This window comes from Drosophila albomicans, chromosome 3 (assembly GCF_009650485.2).
Source record: "Drosophila albomicans strain 15112-1751.03 chromosome 3, ASM965048v2, whole genome shotgun sequence".
NCBI lineage: Eukaryota > Metazoa > Arthropoda > Insecta > Diptera > Drosophilidae > Drosophila > Drosophila albomicans.
Window position 1 is genome coordinate 47,360,865 of NC_047629.2, and position 14,717 is coordinate 47,375,581.

The window sequence follows — 14,717 nt, forward strand, 5'->3', positions numbered from 1 at the left end:
GAGCAACAACAAAGATAAGACTAGCGATGGAAGTGGGGTTGTAAGGTGTTTATCGATATATCGATTGAACTACTCTTATTGGGGTATTTTATCTTATGCGGGGCAGCACAGGTTTTAGTGAGAATATTTGTTGAGAAAGGAACTATACAATTTTAATTTTTAGTCAGACATTAACTAATAAATATTACAGAATCTAAAGCATTAACATTTTTGTTATATATTTCAAAAAAAGAATGTTCTCTTTTAGAATGTTATTTTGTAGAAATAGCCCCATATCTATCGCAAGTGTAGCCAAACTTTAAATTGTACGTTAAATGGTCCCAACGGAAGCGGTATATTTCGTATATTTATCGCATCGAAATGGTAAATTTCGAAATCCGTCTTGCGGTCACGCTGGTACATATACAAAATTCATTGATTTTGTCAACGTAAAAAAAAACACACACACTGCGCATAGCTCTGCACAGGCGAAACACATTTAAATTAAAGTTAATTTAACGCAAATAAGGAACGCAGCAGCAGAGGAACAAAATGCAAGACACGCAAGACAAATGCCAAGTGTGAAACGAAACCTACGGTGGAGTCCAATAAGAGTTTCTCGATGACCTGCTGGTGCCCAATAACTAATTTCCAATAAGAAAGAAGTGCGAGAAAAAGAGCATACGGTAAAAAGTAGCAAAAAAAAAAACAGAGAGGCACAATTAAAAAGGCGCAAGCAAAAGACACTCACAAACAAACAAAAGAAATAGAAAAGCAGCAAACAAAAAGCAAAAAAAAAAAAAAACAAAAAAATGACAATCGTTTTGGAGGAATAATATTGGGTGGAAGCCAAATTGGAGCTGCGGCGGCCGGCCGTAAAATGCCCAGGAACAACACTTGCAGGTCAAGTGAATGTGCAGCTGGTGTTAACGATAACAATAACGCCAACGATAACGATAACTGCAATGGTGACGGCGATCAGGCTAACGGTCAACAGCACGATGGCATTGTTGCCACCACAGCAACCGTTAAGCAGGAGTTCGATGCGGCGCCGCCCGTTTGTCACAGAAAATCAGAACGGCGAAAAATCGCTCGCGACATTTTCCTGGTGTTCGAGGAGCAGCCGAGCAGTCGAAGGAGGCGCGGCCGCGGCGGAGCGCGAGGCAAGTGTACGCGAGCCAAGCAGAAATTCGGACATCTAAGCGTGGCCAAGACGCCAATGCGCAGCAGCAACACCAACAATAATAACAGCGCAATCAGCGGCAGCAGCAGTAACAATAACAACAACAACAAGAGTAGCGTCTTGCGGGAGATCAAAACAGAACCAAAGTGCAGCACAGCAGCAGCAAATGTAAGTGCAACGGCAACTGCAGCAGCAGCAGCAACTGCAACAGCAACGGGAGCAACAGCAACGGAAGCAATATCGGGAGCAACAGCAGCAGTAACAAATGCAACTGCAACATCGGCAGCTGCAACAGCGGCGACAGGCATGCTGCAACAGCTGGAGCTAGAGAAGCCGCCGGCCAAAATGGCCACAGTGAAACTTGAAACCAAAACAGCATCAAATGCAACAACAGCAGTAACAGCAACAGTTGCTGCAACGACAGCAGTAACAGCAGCAGCTGCAGCAGCAACAGTTGCTGTTGCGCCACAGTTGAGCCAAAGCAAACAACAGTTGAAGACGCAGCAAACGCCGCCGCCAGAAGCAGAAAGATGTGGGGAAGCAGCAGCGGCAGGAAGAGCTCTGGCTGCCACGCCCACAACGCCCAGCGTGAATCCGATTTTCCTGTGGGTCAAACAGGATGACACACGCATCGTTGAGGTGCGCTGCGAGGATTACGACAAACGCAATCGCATACGCCTCACCAAGACGACAAATGGCTGGCGTTCCATGCCCCGCACGGACGCCTCCTCGAGTCGCATTGTCAAGTTCTTCCACAGCGGCGTGGCGCAGGTGAAGCGCGAGAAGCTGCAACATCAGCAATCCATGGAGCAGGAGGAGGAGCTGGCACAAAAGGAGCAGCAGCATCACCACCATCACCATCAGCTGGAAGAGGAGGAGCAACAGATGACGCACAACTGGAGCGTAGTCCAAGAGGATGAAGACCAACAGCAGCACCTGGAACAGCAGCAAGTGATGGAGGAAGAGCAGCACCACTTGGATAAGCAGCCAGCGCTAATCGAGAGCGTGGTCGTTGTGCCCGCCCAGCAGCAGCAGGAGCAACAGTCGCTGGAGGAGACGACGCCCGACTTTGATGCGCTGCTCGATAGCGAAACGAATGCATCGACCAAGGCGACCAAGACGAGCACCACGAATAGCAGCAATCCCAATACACCAACATATCAGAGCACGCCATCGTCGCCAGCGCCGTTGGAGCTGCAACTCTGCCCCAAAACAGGACTCTTTCTGCCCCAAGGCGTGGCTGCCGAGTTGCCACACAATAACGAGGTGGAGGAGGAAGAAGAGCAGGAACAACAAGCTGATGTTGCCGCCCAAGATGTGGAACTGGAGCAGCCAAAGAATCTAAAGGATCTGCTCGACGATGCGGATGATCTGCTGCTGCAGCAATGCAGCAGCGACAATGGCAGCAACAATGGCGTCGAGCTGCTCGATTCGCTGGTGAAGCGCAGCTGCGAGGATAACTTGCAGGGCACAACGACGACAACGACGATGGCAACGACGACGGGATCGGCGTCGGGATTGAGTGCGTTCTGTGTGCCCGATGTGGCGGGCAAGGATTTGCCCAGCATACTGGGCATGGACAGCAGCAGCATGGATGATGCACCCAAGTGCCTGTCGTTCAACGAGGCCGGCGAGATTGAGGGACTGCATGGGGATCTCTTCCTGGGCATCGATGCCTTCGACAAGCAACCGGAGACGGTCACAGAGGCGACGCCAGCGACGGCAACCGAAGTGGAAGCGGAGGCGGAAACGGCGGAGACAGCAACGCGAACAGAGCTGGTGGATGCGGAGCTGGAGACGGAGGCCGAGGCGGATGCAGTGGTGGAGAAGTCAACGCAACCAGCACAACATGTGGTGACCGCCGATGAAACGCCCAAGGATTTGAGCTACAAGAAGCGCGAAGAAGTTTGTCCTCCCTCGGAGTCGCGCAGTCAATGCGCCGTCACCTCCAGCTCGGACATACTGAAGGCCAAGTCACCGGAGCTGCCCGAGTTGCCAGCGGTGGCCAGCAGCATACCCGCCGAGGTGGAGACCACCTCGGAGACCATCAAGAATCTGATACTGGAGCAGTTCCTTAAGCTGAATGGCGGCGCCGGTGGCGGCAACTCGCAACAGCAAGCGGAGCCCATGGATCTGGGCAAAGGGAATGCACGTGTTGGAGCCGGTGGCGATGAGAAGCTGCACACGGTGGTCATCGATGATGAGGATGAGGAGGAGGCGGGCGATGGCGATGTGGAGCCGACGGAACCGTTGCGCAAACGCGCCAAACCCATCAAAATGGACAAGGATCCGGATGCACTGACGCAGCTCAAGATGCTGATCAGCAATCCGCAGTGGAAGGTGCCCGATCCCATACTCGTGCCAAAGGATCGCCTGGGCGCTGTGTTGGCGTCGCCAGCGCGTGAAATCCCGCTGCTGTTGACCACACGGCCAGAGTTGCGACTGCCGGAGGCGTTTGCCTATCCGGAGATCATCCAGAATCCCAACATACTGGTCGTCACCATGGAGCAACTGGAGGCCATACTCAAGAACGAGGCGGAGCAGTCGAAGACGACGCCAACGACGCCAGCGCAATTGCTGCCGCTGCCATTGGTGCAGCAACTGCCCAGCAGCAAGGCAACAGCCAGTCCCAGTCTCAAGCAACAGCAGCAGCAACAGCACAAGCAGCAACCACCCAGCAAAACATTGGTGACAGCAACACCGCCTCCGCCGCCACCTGCAACCACAGCCACTGCATCCAGTTCGCCAGCTGCCGACTCCAGCATGTCCACGGAGTTGAATGCCACAACGTTGGCGCTGCTGCAGCAGATGCTGTGGCTGCCGTACTTTGGCCAGTTGTCGCAGGAGTTCTTCAAGACGCTGAAGGATCCGTTGGGGCTGCAGCGCAAGTTCATGAGCAATCTGCTGCCGCTGTACAACAGTCAGTTTGGGCTGCAGCATCTCGATGAGCTCTACAAGCATTGCCTCAAACAGAAGCCTGCATCCGAAGCCGAAGCACCGCCAGCAGCAGCAGCAGCAACAGTTGCTCCAACAGCAACAGCTGCTGTTGCTGCCTCCTCGCCAGCAACACCGACCAAGCCGCCAGCTGCCTTCAATGGCTTCAGCAGTCCCATGGAGCTGGCCTTCATGCAGAAGCTGCTCCAGCAGCAGCAACAACAACAACAGCAGCAGCAGCAACCACAACAGTCGAAGGCAACACCACAGCAACAATTGCATCTGGAGCACAAACGAGCGCGACGTGAACACGATCATGTGGCCAAGGCGACGCCGCCAGCTGTCACACCAACTGTTGCTGCTGTTCCAAGTGCTGCGCCACCTGCAACAGCTGCTGCACCAGCTGTGGAGCACAAGCCACGCCTCACGTGCAAGTCGCTGTCGAATCTACTCGAACCGGAGAGCAATGTGGTGCCGCTGTTGAATGTGCCTTTCGATGCACTACGTCGCTCTGCCGCCATGCACAACAGCCACAACAAGCCCGCTTCCAGCCAGGATGCCATGATGAGCAGCGGTCGCCAGTTGCGTTCCAGCAAAGCCTGCGTCACCTACAATCCCCTGGAGCAGCAGTCCAAGCAATCGCAGCAGCAGCAACAAATGCAGCGCAAACGTGGCAACATGTTGGCACACGAGTTGCAGCAGCAGCAGCAGCACCAACAGCAGCAGCAACAACAGCAGCAGCAACATCATCAGCAGCAACAGCAACATTTGGCCGAGGCTGCAGCAGCAGCGGCTGCAGCTGGTGGCGCTGGACTGGATGCAAATGCAGCATTGTGGCATCCACTCTTTGGCAGGTAAGTGAAAAAGTTGCATTCGATGTTAACAGCAACAGCCATGTTAAAGCAGCCATCTCCACAGCAATCCGAAGCAGGGCTACAACAGCCCTTGGCAGTGGACAACGGTGACGGCAACTGGCGAATGACAGTCAAGCCGGGCTCACAAGGAGCCAGCAGCGGCAACCCACAACAGCAGCGGCTACGAGGAGCAACAGCAGCAGCAACAGCAGCTGGAGTACGGCAACAACTACCATGCCAAGCAACAGCAGCAATCGCTGACCTCGGCAGCAGCAGCAACAGCAGCAGCCAACAATCAAAATAATCACAACAACAGCAGCAGCAGCAGCAATAATAAATTCTGTTATGACAACATGTTTGCCAGCAATCAGTTGCTCAATTCGTATCTGTATCAGAAGAATGACGAAGCCAGCAACTATATGACAGAGCAAAGCTACTGGCAGCAGCAACAGCAGCAGCAACAACATCAACAACAGCAGCAACATCAACACCAACAACAGCAGCAGCATCAACATCAACAGCAACTGCAGCAGCACCAAAAGCAGCAGCAGCAACAGTGGAGCAATCACAACAGCAATCAGCGCAACAGCAGCAGCAGCAACCAGAACAGCGGTAGCAACAATCAGCGCAATAACAACAACAACAACAATAGCTATGCCAACAATTATGCCGCAGCAGCAGCTGCCTCAATGTACATGCAACACTTTAATCCCTACATGCAACAGAAGGCGGCGCTGCTCGCCGAAAAGGCGGCACAAGCGGCAGCCGCTGCAGCGGCAACATCAGCGGCAGCAGCAACACACGGCAGCAACAGCAGCAGCAGCGGCAACAGCAATAAACATGCTCGATACGCGGGCGATTATGGCTAAGAAAGCACTTCATATAATCAACACAACAACACTTGCATATTAACATATATAGAACTATACAAATATATATATAGTAAACTTATATATATATAATATATAGGCATATACTATAGTGACAGGACGTTTTAACGCAAGGAATTGTCAAGAGAAACACAAAGAAGCATCAACAAGGTAAACGGAAAACAACAATAATTAAAAGAAAAAACACACAACATAATTATAAACAATTAGTAAAAATTTGTTATTGGTAGTTTGTTAACAAAAAAAAAAAAACAAAAAAACAAAACAGAAGTAATGAAAAGCAAAAGAAAAAAGATAAACGTAGTAGAACGAAGCAGAATGCAGAAAACAGAAAAAAAACGAAAAATGTGGAAAATGGCAAAAGGATAAAAGATATATATGGAATAAGGCAACCTAATTATTGTATTATTGTTAACCCAAGCTGCGTTATATTATTATGATTATTATTATTATTATTATGATTATTAACTCGTGTGTGTGTATATAGCGTTTTTATCTAGATGTATTACACTTAGTAAGATCCCCCTCCCCTCCTCTCTCGTCCCGCCTCCCCCTTTGACCCCCTCTAGATCTAACCTACATAATCCTTGCTGATCCAAATTCGTTCCTCAAATCATCCGCAGCGCTAAAAGGCAATTTTAAACTATTTTGTATTCATTCCGCAAGAGCAAAGCTAAACGATAAACGGTTTTTTTTTTGTGTTTTTCATTATTCATTATTATTATTATTATCATTATGATTATTATTATGATTATTATTACGATTATTATGCTTATTATTTATATATGTGACGAAACAAATATCGAATCCCCTTCAACATGTGCAATCTTCTTGGTAAGAAGTTCTTACATTAATCATCATTTATGTTTTAGCAATCAAAACAAAAACAACACAAAAAATATGAAAAACAAAAACAACACAAAAAATCACAAACAATTTATAACGAGAAATGGCAAATGCAACATGAAACATGAGAATAAAGAAAACCCTTTTAGAGAATTTCGCTGATAAAGGCAACAGAATAGCAAAAAATAAAAACAAATCTTTTTATTATATTGAATTGGTATGGAAGAATGGCATCGCAATGCTGATCTGGAGCGGAATTTCAGTTTAAGCATAAGGTAAGTATGTTTTATCTATTTCCTGGAACGGATATTGCTTTTTTTATTATTAAAGTAAAGTGTATTTTTCCAAAGAAAATTGTACACTTCAAAAAGTATAGAAAACAAAAAGGATCTATAAAAGCTAATAAGTATTTTTACTATAAGTCATAAAAAACTTTTTTTATAATCGCTACCTCGAGGAAATGTATGTGACAGGCAGATAAAGGCATGTCCCTCCTTTTAAAGTATATATATATTCTTGATCAGCGATCGTCATAAGAGTCGAGACGATATAGCCATGTCCGTCTGTCCATGGATCTCAGAGCTATAACAACGCCAACTTCCACCCCTTCAAATCCATTAAAATAAAAGTAGCGTACAAGTGAAGCTAGTGTATATACACTAACTATGTTGTATATTTCCTGAAAGTTTGGTTGCAATCAGATTAAAAAATTTAGAAGTTATTAAAAAAATGCTTTTGTATTGGGAGAAAAGCCTACTTACAACGGGTCTTAGTAGATTTGACTAACAATCTGGTATATTTTGTACTCTATGGTATATTTTTAATGTAGTAATATATCAATAAACTAATTGCCTTCCAAAAGCCTTTTGTATATTTTAGGATTTTTGCGGTATTTATGATTAATTGGGTATATTTTAAAATGAATATTGTGTGTATGCGTAGCGGGTAAAGTGGGTAGCGGGTTAAAGTCGATCCTACTCGGCAATAGCTTTCTTATTTAAGATTAATATTGTGCATGTCCAATACTTAGCTTTTTTTCCCTTGTAACTTATCGTGGAAAAGCGCATATATGTGTGCAAAGTAAATAAAAGTCGTGACTCTTTCTGCACATAGTAAATACTATGTAGATAACATAAGTGATTGGCTCTCACTTAAAGACAAATTACTTTTCAACGAGATCCAAGTTGTCGGCATCGTTTACAGAAATTTCTCGAAAGAGAAATACTTGCTGCTTAAGATTATAACAGATGCTGTTATCTATAGATAAGCGTGTATATTCTAAACATAAAGCTACAAATATTCGATGATAAGATGAGCTTAAGAAATGAAATACAACAGACAACGCTTTACAGTTTTACATATAGAAATATATATTTTAATTTCGGTGTATATTGATAGATATATATACATACATATATAGTATATAAATGTATATGTTATTTTCTGTATAAATACGCAACTTGTTCACTTACATACAATATTATTGAATAATTTTATCGTTTAGTTAAAACCACAATCTAATTTTCATTTGCATTTTTTTCTTTTCTTTTTTTTTTTTTTTGTTATTTTGTAGTATTTGTTTAAAGCATTTGAAATGCACGCGTGCGAATGTTTTCAGCTATTTTGTAGTGTAGTTTAGTGTAGTGTAATGTTTTGTTTGTTTTGTGCTCCCAGCCGGATCGACGATCATTGAACACCTTTTGAATTGTTATTCAATCTGGCGTTGCGCCTCCTGAAGTCGTGCCACGACACCCTGATAAAATTTGATCTGCTCACCAATGAAGTTCTTGATTGTTTGCTTCAAATGTGTGTCGCGTTCGCTCTTGAAATGCGTCAGCTCGGCCAGCACCGTGTAGGAGACGACATCGGTGCGTCTGTTCACATCCTGCAGCTGGGCGGGACTCATCTTATTCTCGGCCGTAGATCGCTCGCAATCCTTGCGCTTCTGTATGGCGCCCTTGTGTCGAGAGAACACATCCGGAAAGCAGTTCAAGATGCCTCTGTGAATGGAAAAGAGTTGAGTAAGTTAAGGTTGTAAACTTGCTGAGGACTTAAAGGTGGCTTTACATGGCTGCTTAGATAATAATGGTTATGAAAAGGTAAGTAAGGAAAACTATAAGTAGACTTGTAGAAAAACAGCATAACTAATTTTAAAAGCATTCTGCTTTAGGATAAGGCTAAGTAAAGGCAATTAAGGAAAATTATAAGTTGTCTTAACAGAAAACAGCATAACTAGTGCTTAAAACATTTTGACTTAGGATAAAGGTAAGTAAAGTAAAGAAAACTATAAGCTAACTTGAACGAACCCAATATAACTAATGCTTACAAGATTCTGCTTTAGATAAGTTAAGACAACTGAAATTTGACTTCAAGGAAAAAAGTAGAACTAATGCTTAAAACAAGTAAAATAAGGAAAATTACAATTTGACTTCAATGATAAGAGAGTATAAAATAACTAACTTTCGGTTTCCGTATTTGATAATCATTAGAATGAAGCTGGCAATGCAAACGGCCTTTTCTTTCTTATCGATTGTGTTCAAAAAGTAAGTGGTCATAAACTTAATTAAATTAACTAGGTATTCCAACTACTCTGATAGTCTTTACACTACGCTACACAATTAATGTACAATTAGCAACAACTTGTTTAACAAACAGTTAATTTAAAAGATTTCTAAAAGTAGTAAGACATTCTAAACGCATTTTCGTCTTAAGACAGCAATGTAAAAACCACCGAAAAACACTTGTGCTACCTGTAGATATGCAATCGATCGGAGAGCGGTATCCAATCGTGCTTTGGCTGATCCATAAACATCTGACCAATGCCAATGTAGATGCCGCCAATGCGACCAACACTGCCAGCCAGCGAGGAACCGTTGCGCGTTGGCGCTCGTCGCTCATCTATGTCCAGCGCCTTGGCCAGTTCTGAGAGGCCATCGCCGATGCGTTGGAATTCCTTTTTACTCTGGACCAGCGAACGTTTGGCCATGTCGTTGGAAATGTTGTTTAGATTGCGAATGGCTCCGTCCATGCTGTGAATGAATTGTGTGCCGCTCTCTATCTGGGCATCGACTTTCGAGTGGAGCAAGTGATTCGATGGCGGCGAGATGGCCATGCAATAGTTGATGTCCATGTAGGGATCACGTTCGGCCTTCCGTTTGCCCGATTTCCAGATCTTTTCGTCGGTGCACGTGAGAAAATGATACCATACTTCGCATTTCGAGATGACGGGATGTCGGCACACCCAGTCGACGAATTCCTGCAATTGGACGCGTCGATGCTCCACGAATTGCTCCTCATAGCGTCCCGAGATCTGTTTGTCTGGCAGCGGTGGCACCGGTATCAAGCAGAACTTCTCCGTCAGGCGTTCGTGCAGCCAATCGAAGTGCTTATAACGACGCGACACCTGCGATAAAATGACAGCATTCGTCGATTAGATAGAAATTCAATTTCATTTTCGAAATGCGACACACACAAAGACACTGAGTCATATGTTGTAACAACAATAACAAACAAGTGTTGAACCCGAACAGTGACGAACTTGATGACGACTAGCAAAATACCCGTCATTCATATGCACGTAATTCCGTTTTCTAAAATCAACTTTTGATACTACTTCTAACCAGTTTTATTCTTAAGAGTTGCTCAAGACTATTTATACTAATTCTATTTATTTCCCCTTGCCATAAACTCATATTACCCTCTCTGCTTATATTCATCGGGTATAAAAAACACTTGCCACACAAAGACAGAGACGAACAGAATGGGAGTGGGTAATAAGTGAAGTGCAACCGAGTTGCCCCTTCGCTTGCCCCCAATTGACTTCCAACTTCAACTTCTACTTACATCATCAATGCTTACACATCTTGCTAAAAGATTCCGCTTTAAGTTTCAAGCACTCTTCTACTTTAATTATATTTGCTGGTAAAATTGTGTTTTCATATCCGCCTAAGAGCTAATAAAGTTAATATTTATGTAATAATATGACTAATATAGTTTAAACTATCAAGGCGATAAATCATTCAACTGGCGTATCGATTGTGTTATAAGCTGATTCACTAAAACTATCCAAAAACTAATTTTAGAACAACTGTTTCTTGTTAATATTACACAATTACATCTCCAATTAGGTAGCTGTTTTCTGATTTAAGTTCAATTTGTACAATACAAATTAGAAAACAATCTTTAAAAGCAAATAATAAAGAGTAATAAAAGAAATCAATACGTAAATAAACATTTACATTTTTTAGATAAATACGTAGATGATTTGAAAATATTTTTAAAATTCGCTTTTTTTTAACTTTACATCTCAAATAAATATGAAAAATTAAATTACATTGGATTGTATTTGAAATATTAATAAATACTTTTATATAAAATCAGATAATAGTGAAGAAATTTAAATTCACAGTTCAAATTTCGAAAAACGTTGAACAAAAAAATACGTCAATATTGAATCTTTTTAATATTTATGTTTCAATCAAAAAATTACTACAAAAATTTTCCTTTATGGACTCAATTTTTAAATATAATTTGTAATCTCGAATTAAAAAATATTGACTTTTCAATTACTCAAAAACTAAAAAAAAAATATATTTTTGTTATATTCGAAAACTATAATAAACGTCTCCAAGAAAAACTGCACTTGTTTTGCTAGCTTTGGTCACCCTAAAAAATGGCTTACGGGTATCTTGCAGTCGAGCATACTCTGACTTTCTTGCCAGATTAGCGATTAAATTCTCTGTTGCGTTTGCTGAGTTGCCCCCTTTTAATATCATAAATATTACTTGTACTCACGGAGATATTATTAAAACTAGGCGTCAGCTGGTAGGCAATGAATGTTTTCATGCCCTTGAATTTGGATTCCTTTTTGGGACTGGCCACAATTACCGTATACGGCGAATGATTCTGTGTCCACTGATATATCGAATCCTCCACTTGCGTAATATAGGCTTTTTCACATTCGGGTATTACTTCCTTGCTGGTGAACAGACCGAGTATATAGGAATCCGAGCTCTTGGCAAACATGCCCTTACGCATGGTCGCTGCACTTGCTCCACCGCCCGTTGCCGTCGAACTCAAGGAGATGCCATCCTCGCTGGGTGCAACAGGTAGATGCCTGTTGTCGTAGTCGCTAGTCGAGTGCGTTAAGCCACTGTTACGTACTCCTGCTGCTCCAGCTGTTTTGCCTCCAGCGGGGGCAATTTCCGAATAGGTTTCATTGTCTTCGCTATCGGACCATATACTGTCATCGTCGCCATCGGGCGTGGGATCGTATCGTGGTGCCGCTGGTATTGGGCCAAAGGGATCGAGGGCTGAGGATTGGGCAGCGCTTGAGTCACCTGTGGTAAATTGACGCGCCTCCGCCGCCGACATCACCTCCACGTATGCCGCTGGGAAGAGACCAATTTGTCCCCGATTGTTTTTGCCCTCCCACCAACCTTCGCCCACATCGCTGCGCGTCACGGTTAGGATGTCGCCGGTGAGAATCGATAATTCCGATGAGCCGGGCTCACCAGAAAAATCGTACATAGCACGTACGTAAGATGTCATTTTGGTTTATTGCACGATTTTAACGCGTTTTTTTATCTAAATCCGCTCCCCATATAAAACAAAAATGAAAAAGCTAGTGTCTGAGTCAGTGTGTGTGACTAGTGTGACCGTAGTATGTTTTGCTGATTTCGCAATTGCATTACGCATACCAACATTTAATACTGACATTTAAATTCAATTGTGTTTCATCTTTCGCATTTATGTTTTTCCAAATATGTCAATAATTTATATTCGGAATGTCATGCTAAACGCGTGGTCTATTAATTTAAAAAAACAGCTCAGATTTAAATGTTGCGCGCGCCTTTTTAAAATGCTATGCAACACTAAAAATAGTGTAACCAAGCTTTTGCAATATACACTGCTCAGCGGTATATTTGTAAAATTTTGGAGTGGTAAATTTTGAAATATAACTTGTGGTCACGCTGTGCTCATGATTTGTTCGATTGGATTTTATTAATCATTCAATTGCGCGTTGCCGATTTGTTGGTAAGTGGAGCAAACAGATTTAATATTCTGCTTTCCAGATTTGCAGTTAATATTGTGCGGATTTAACCGGACTTATATTTATGTACAAATCGTTACACACATATATAATTTTACTTGCTAATTTGTGGTCTTCACCGATTTTTTTTTGATGCAGCAACAGCATTAGCAACAACAACAATAAGTGAACACGTCAAAAGCAAAAAAGAAAAAAGTTTTTGGCAGTTCTCGAAAATACGGCGAAGAAGTAAATAAGCTTATCGGAGTCCTGTGCAATTAACCATTAAACGGAAAGTATAAAAAATGCAGCTACAGGCCAAATATTTGCTATTATGTCTGTTCGTTGGACTGTTTGCCTCATATCGTTGTCAAGCAGCAGGAGGGGAAGGTAAGCAAAGAAATCCATTCGACTGCGTATGTTGAAGTGTGAGTGTGTGTGTGTTCGGTTGCCTGCAGCGAACATTCAATTTGTCACTGTGTGCGTGTACTAAGTAAGCATGTATTGGAATTTTAAATGCCACACTCGTTCGGATTTGTACGTGAGCGTGTATGTGTGTGTTTGTAAGTAGGGAACGTAATTGAAGAAGATTTTCAGAAAAGAAAAAAACGAACTTTCTTTTGTATAGGGTTTGACTAGAATTACTCATACTAATATGCCATTTGCTTTTTTGCTGCTTCGTATCTTAGGAGCTGCCGCATCAGCCACCACTGTAACAGTGCCGCCTGCCAATGACAACACCACAACAACTGAGAAACCGATTACAACTGTGACGCCGCCGATAACAACTTCTACACCACCAGAAACAACCACGCCGGCAGCTAATACAACAACAACTGAGGCCCCAAAAACAACAACGCCTTCAACAACCTCAACTGTGAAACCGGACAACTCTACTACAACAACAACAACTACAACCACAACAACACCAGCTACAACAACAACTCCAGCATCGAACACGACAACAACAACAACAACAAGCACCACTCCGGCACCACCATCGACCACTACCGCTAAGCCTGCTCCGGTGCCTTGTGGTCACTTTGATGGTTCATCGTTCATCGGCGGCATTGTGTTGACGCTGGGATTGCTGGCCATCGGTTTGGTGGCCTACAAATTCTACAAGGCACGCAATGAGCGCAATTACCACACTCTTTGAGCCGCCACAGCATTCACGTCGGCCTTCAATGCAGCAGCCGGCGGTGGCGGCGTTGGCGGTGGTTTGTCATCATCATCGGCTGGCAACAATGCCAATGCCACGGATGCCGAACGTGTGCGTTTTGTTCAGCCATCAATACCGCTGCGATCGCCGCCAGCACAGCCACCACCACCACCTCCAACGGCTCAACATTTAGTCGGTCAGGCATCGCACTCGAATGTGGCTAATTCACCATCGGCCAGAGATCGGCTGCTGCTGCATACGTAATTTATCTCGGGGGAAATACACAACAAATCAACAACAACAACAACAAATTTAGCTATCCAAAGAGCCCCGATTAATCTCTATAAAAAAATCTTCAAAAACATACTTTAAGACCTTCACTACTCCCACTCTCAACAAAAAAAAAAGAAAACCATAAAAAAGTAGAAGAAAAAATACAAACCCCTCTCTCAAGAAGAAAACAAAGTCGGTTCTTCACCTGAAATCGAATCGAAAAAGAGTCCGATGAATCAGCTGGCTCCGTATTCTTCCCTTTATCAGCAATTATATATATACTATATACAAACACACATAAATATATACATATTAATATATTAAATATTATACACATTTCGAATGGCTTTTATGAATCACATGAATCGCGAATCAAGTTGAGTTTCGTCTGAGCTTTATCAGCGAATGTAAAGCGGATGTTCAACGCCTTAAAAAGTACTATATATATGCCCTTAAGCTTGGCCATGAAGATAAAAAACAACAACAATTAATAAGCATAACAATTAAAATAATATATATGTATAATTGAATTGAACGTTAAGAGTATAAATCGCACACTACACAA

At 43.4% G+C, this 14,717-nt stretch overlaps 3 protein-coding genes across 3 annotated transcripts; 2 read left to right on the plus strand and 1 right to left on the minus strand.

The window, feature by feature from the left end:
- Positions 1-328: 328 nt before the first annotated feature.
- LOC117567187 (uncharacterized) lies at positions 329-6,105 on the plus strand. Its single transcript, XM_034247012.2, has 2 exons — positions 329-4,950; positions 5,015-6,105. The coding sequence occupies exons 1-2, from the start codon at positions 860-862 to the stop codon at positions 5,076-5,078; spliced, it is 4,155 nt and encodes a 1,384-aa protein (XP_034102903.1). The 5' UTR covers positions 329-859; the 3' UTR covers positions 5,079-6,105.
- Positions 6,106-8,122: 2,017 nt separating this feature from the next.
- On the minus strand, positions 8,123-12,349 carry LOC117571911 (sorting nexin lst-4). The gene is made up of 3 exons (XM_034254389.2): positions 11,481-12,349; positions 9,437-10,089; positions 8,123-8,686 (listed from the first exon to the last, which is right to left on the minus strand). The coding sequence occupies exons 1-3, from the start codon at positions 12,234-12,236 to the stop codon at positions 8,395-8,397; spliced, it is 1,701 nt and encodes a 566-aa protein (XP_034110280.1). The 5' UTR covers positions 12,237-12,349; the 3' UTR covers positions 8,123-8,394.
- Positions 12,350-12,628: 279 nt separating this feature from the next.
- Positions 12,629-14,488, plus strand: LOC117571913 (sialomucin core protein 24). The gene is given in 3 exon segments (XM_034254391.2): positions 12,629-12,722; positions 12,877-13,107; positions 13,407-14,488. Coding segments are annotated over 2 exon segments (822 nt in total). The 5' UTR covers positions 12,629-12,722; positions 12,877-13,022; the 3' UTR covers positions 14,144-14,488.
- Positions 14,489-14,717: the final 229 nt, after the last annotated feature.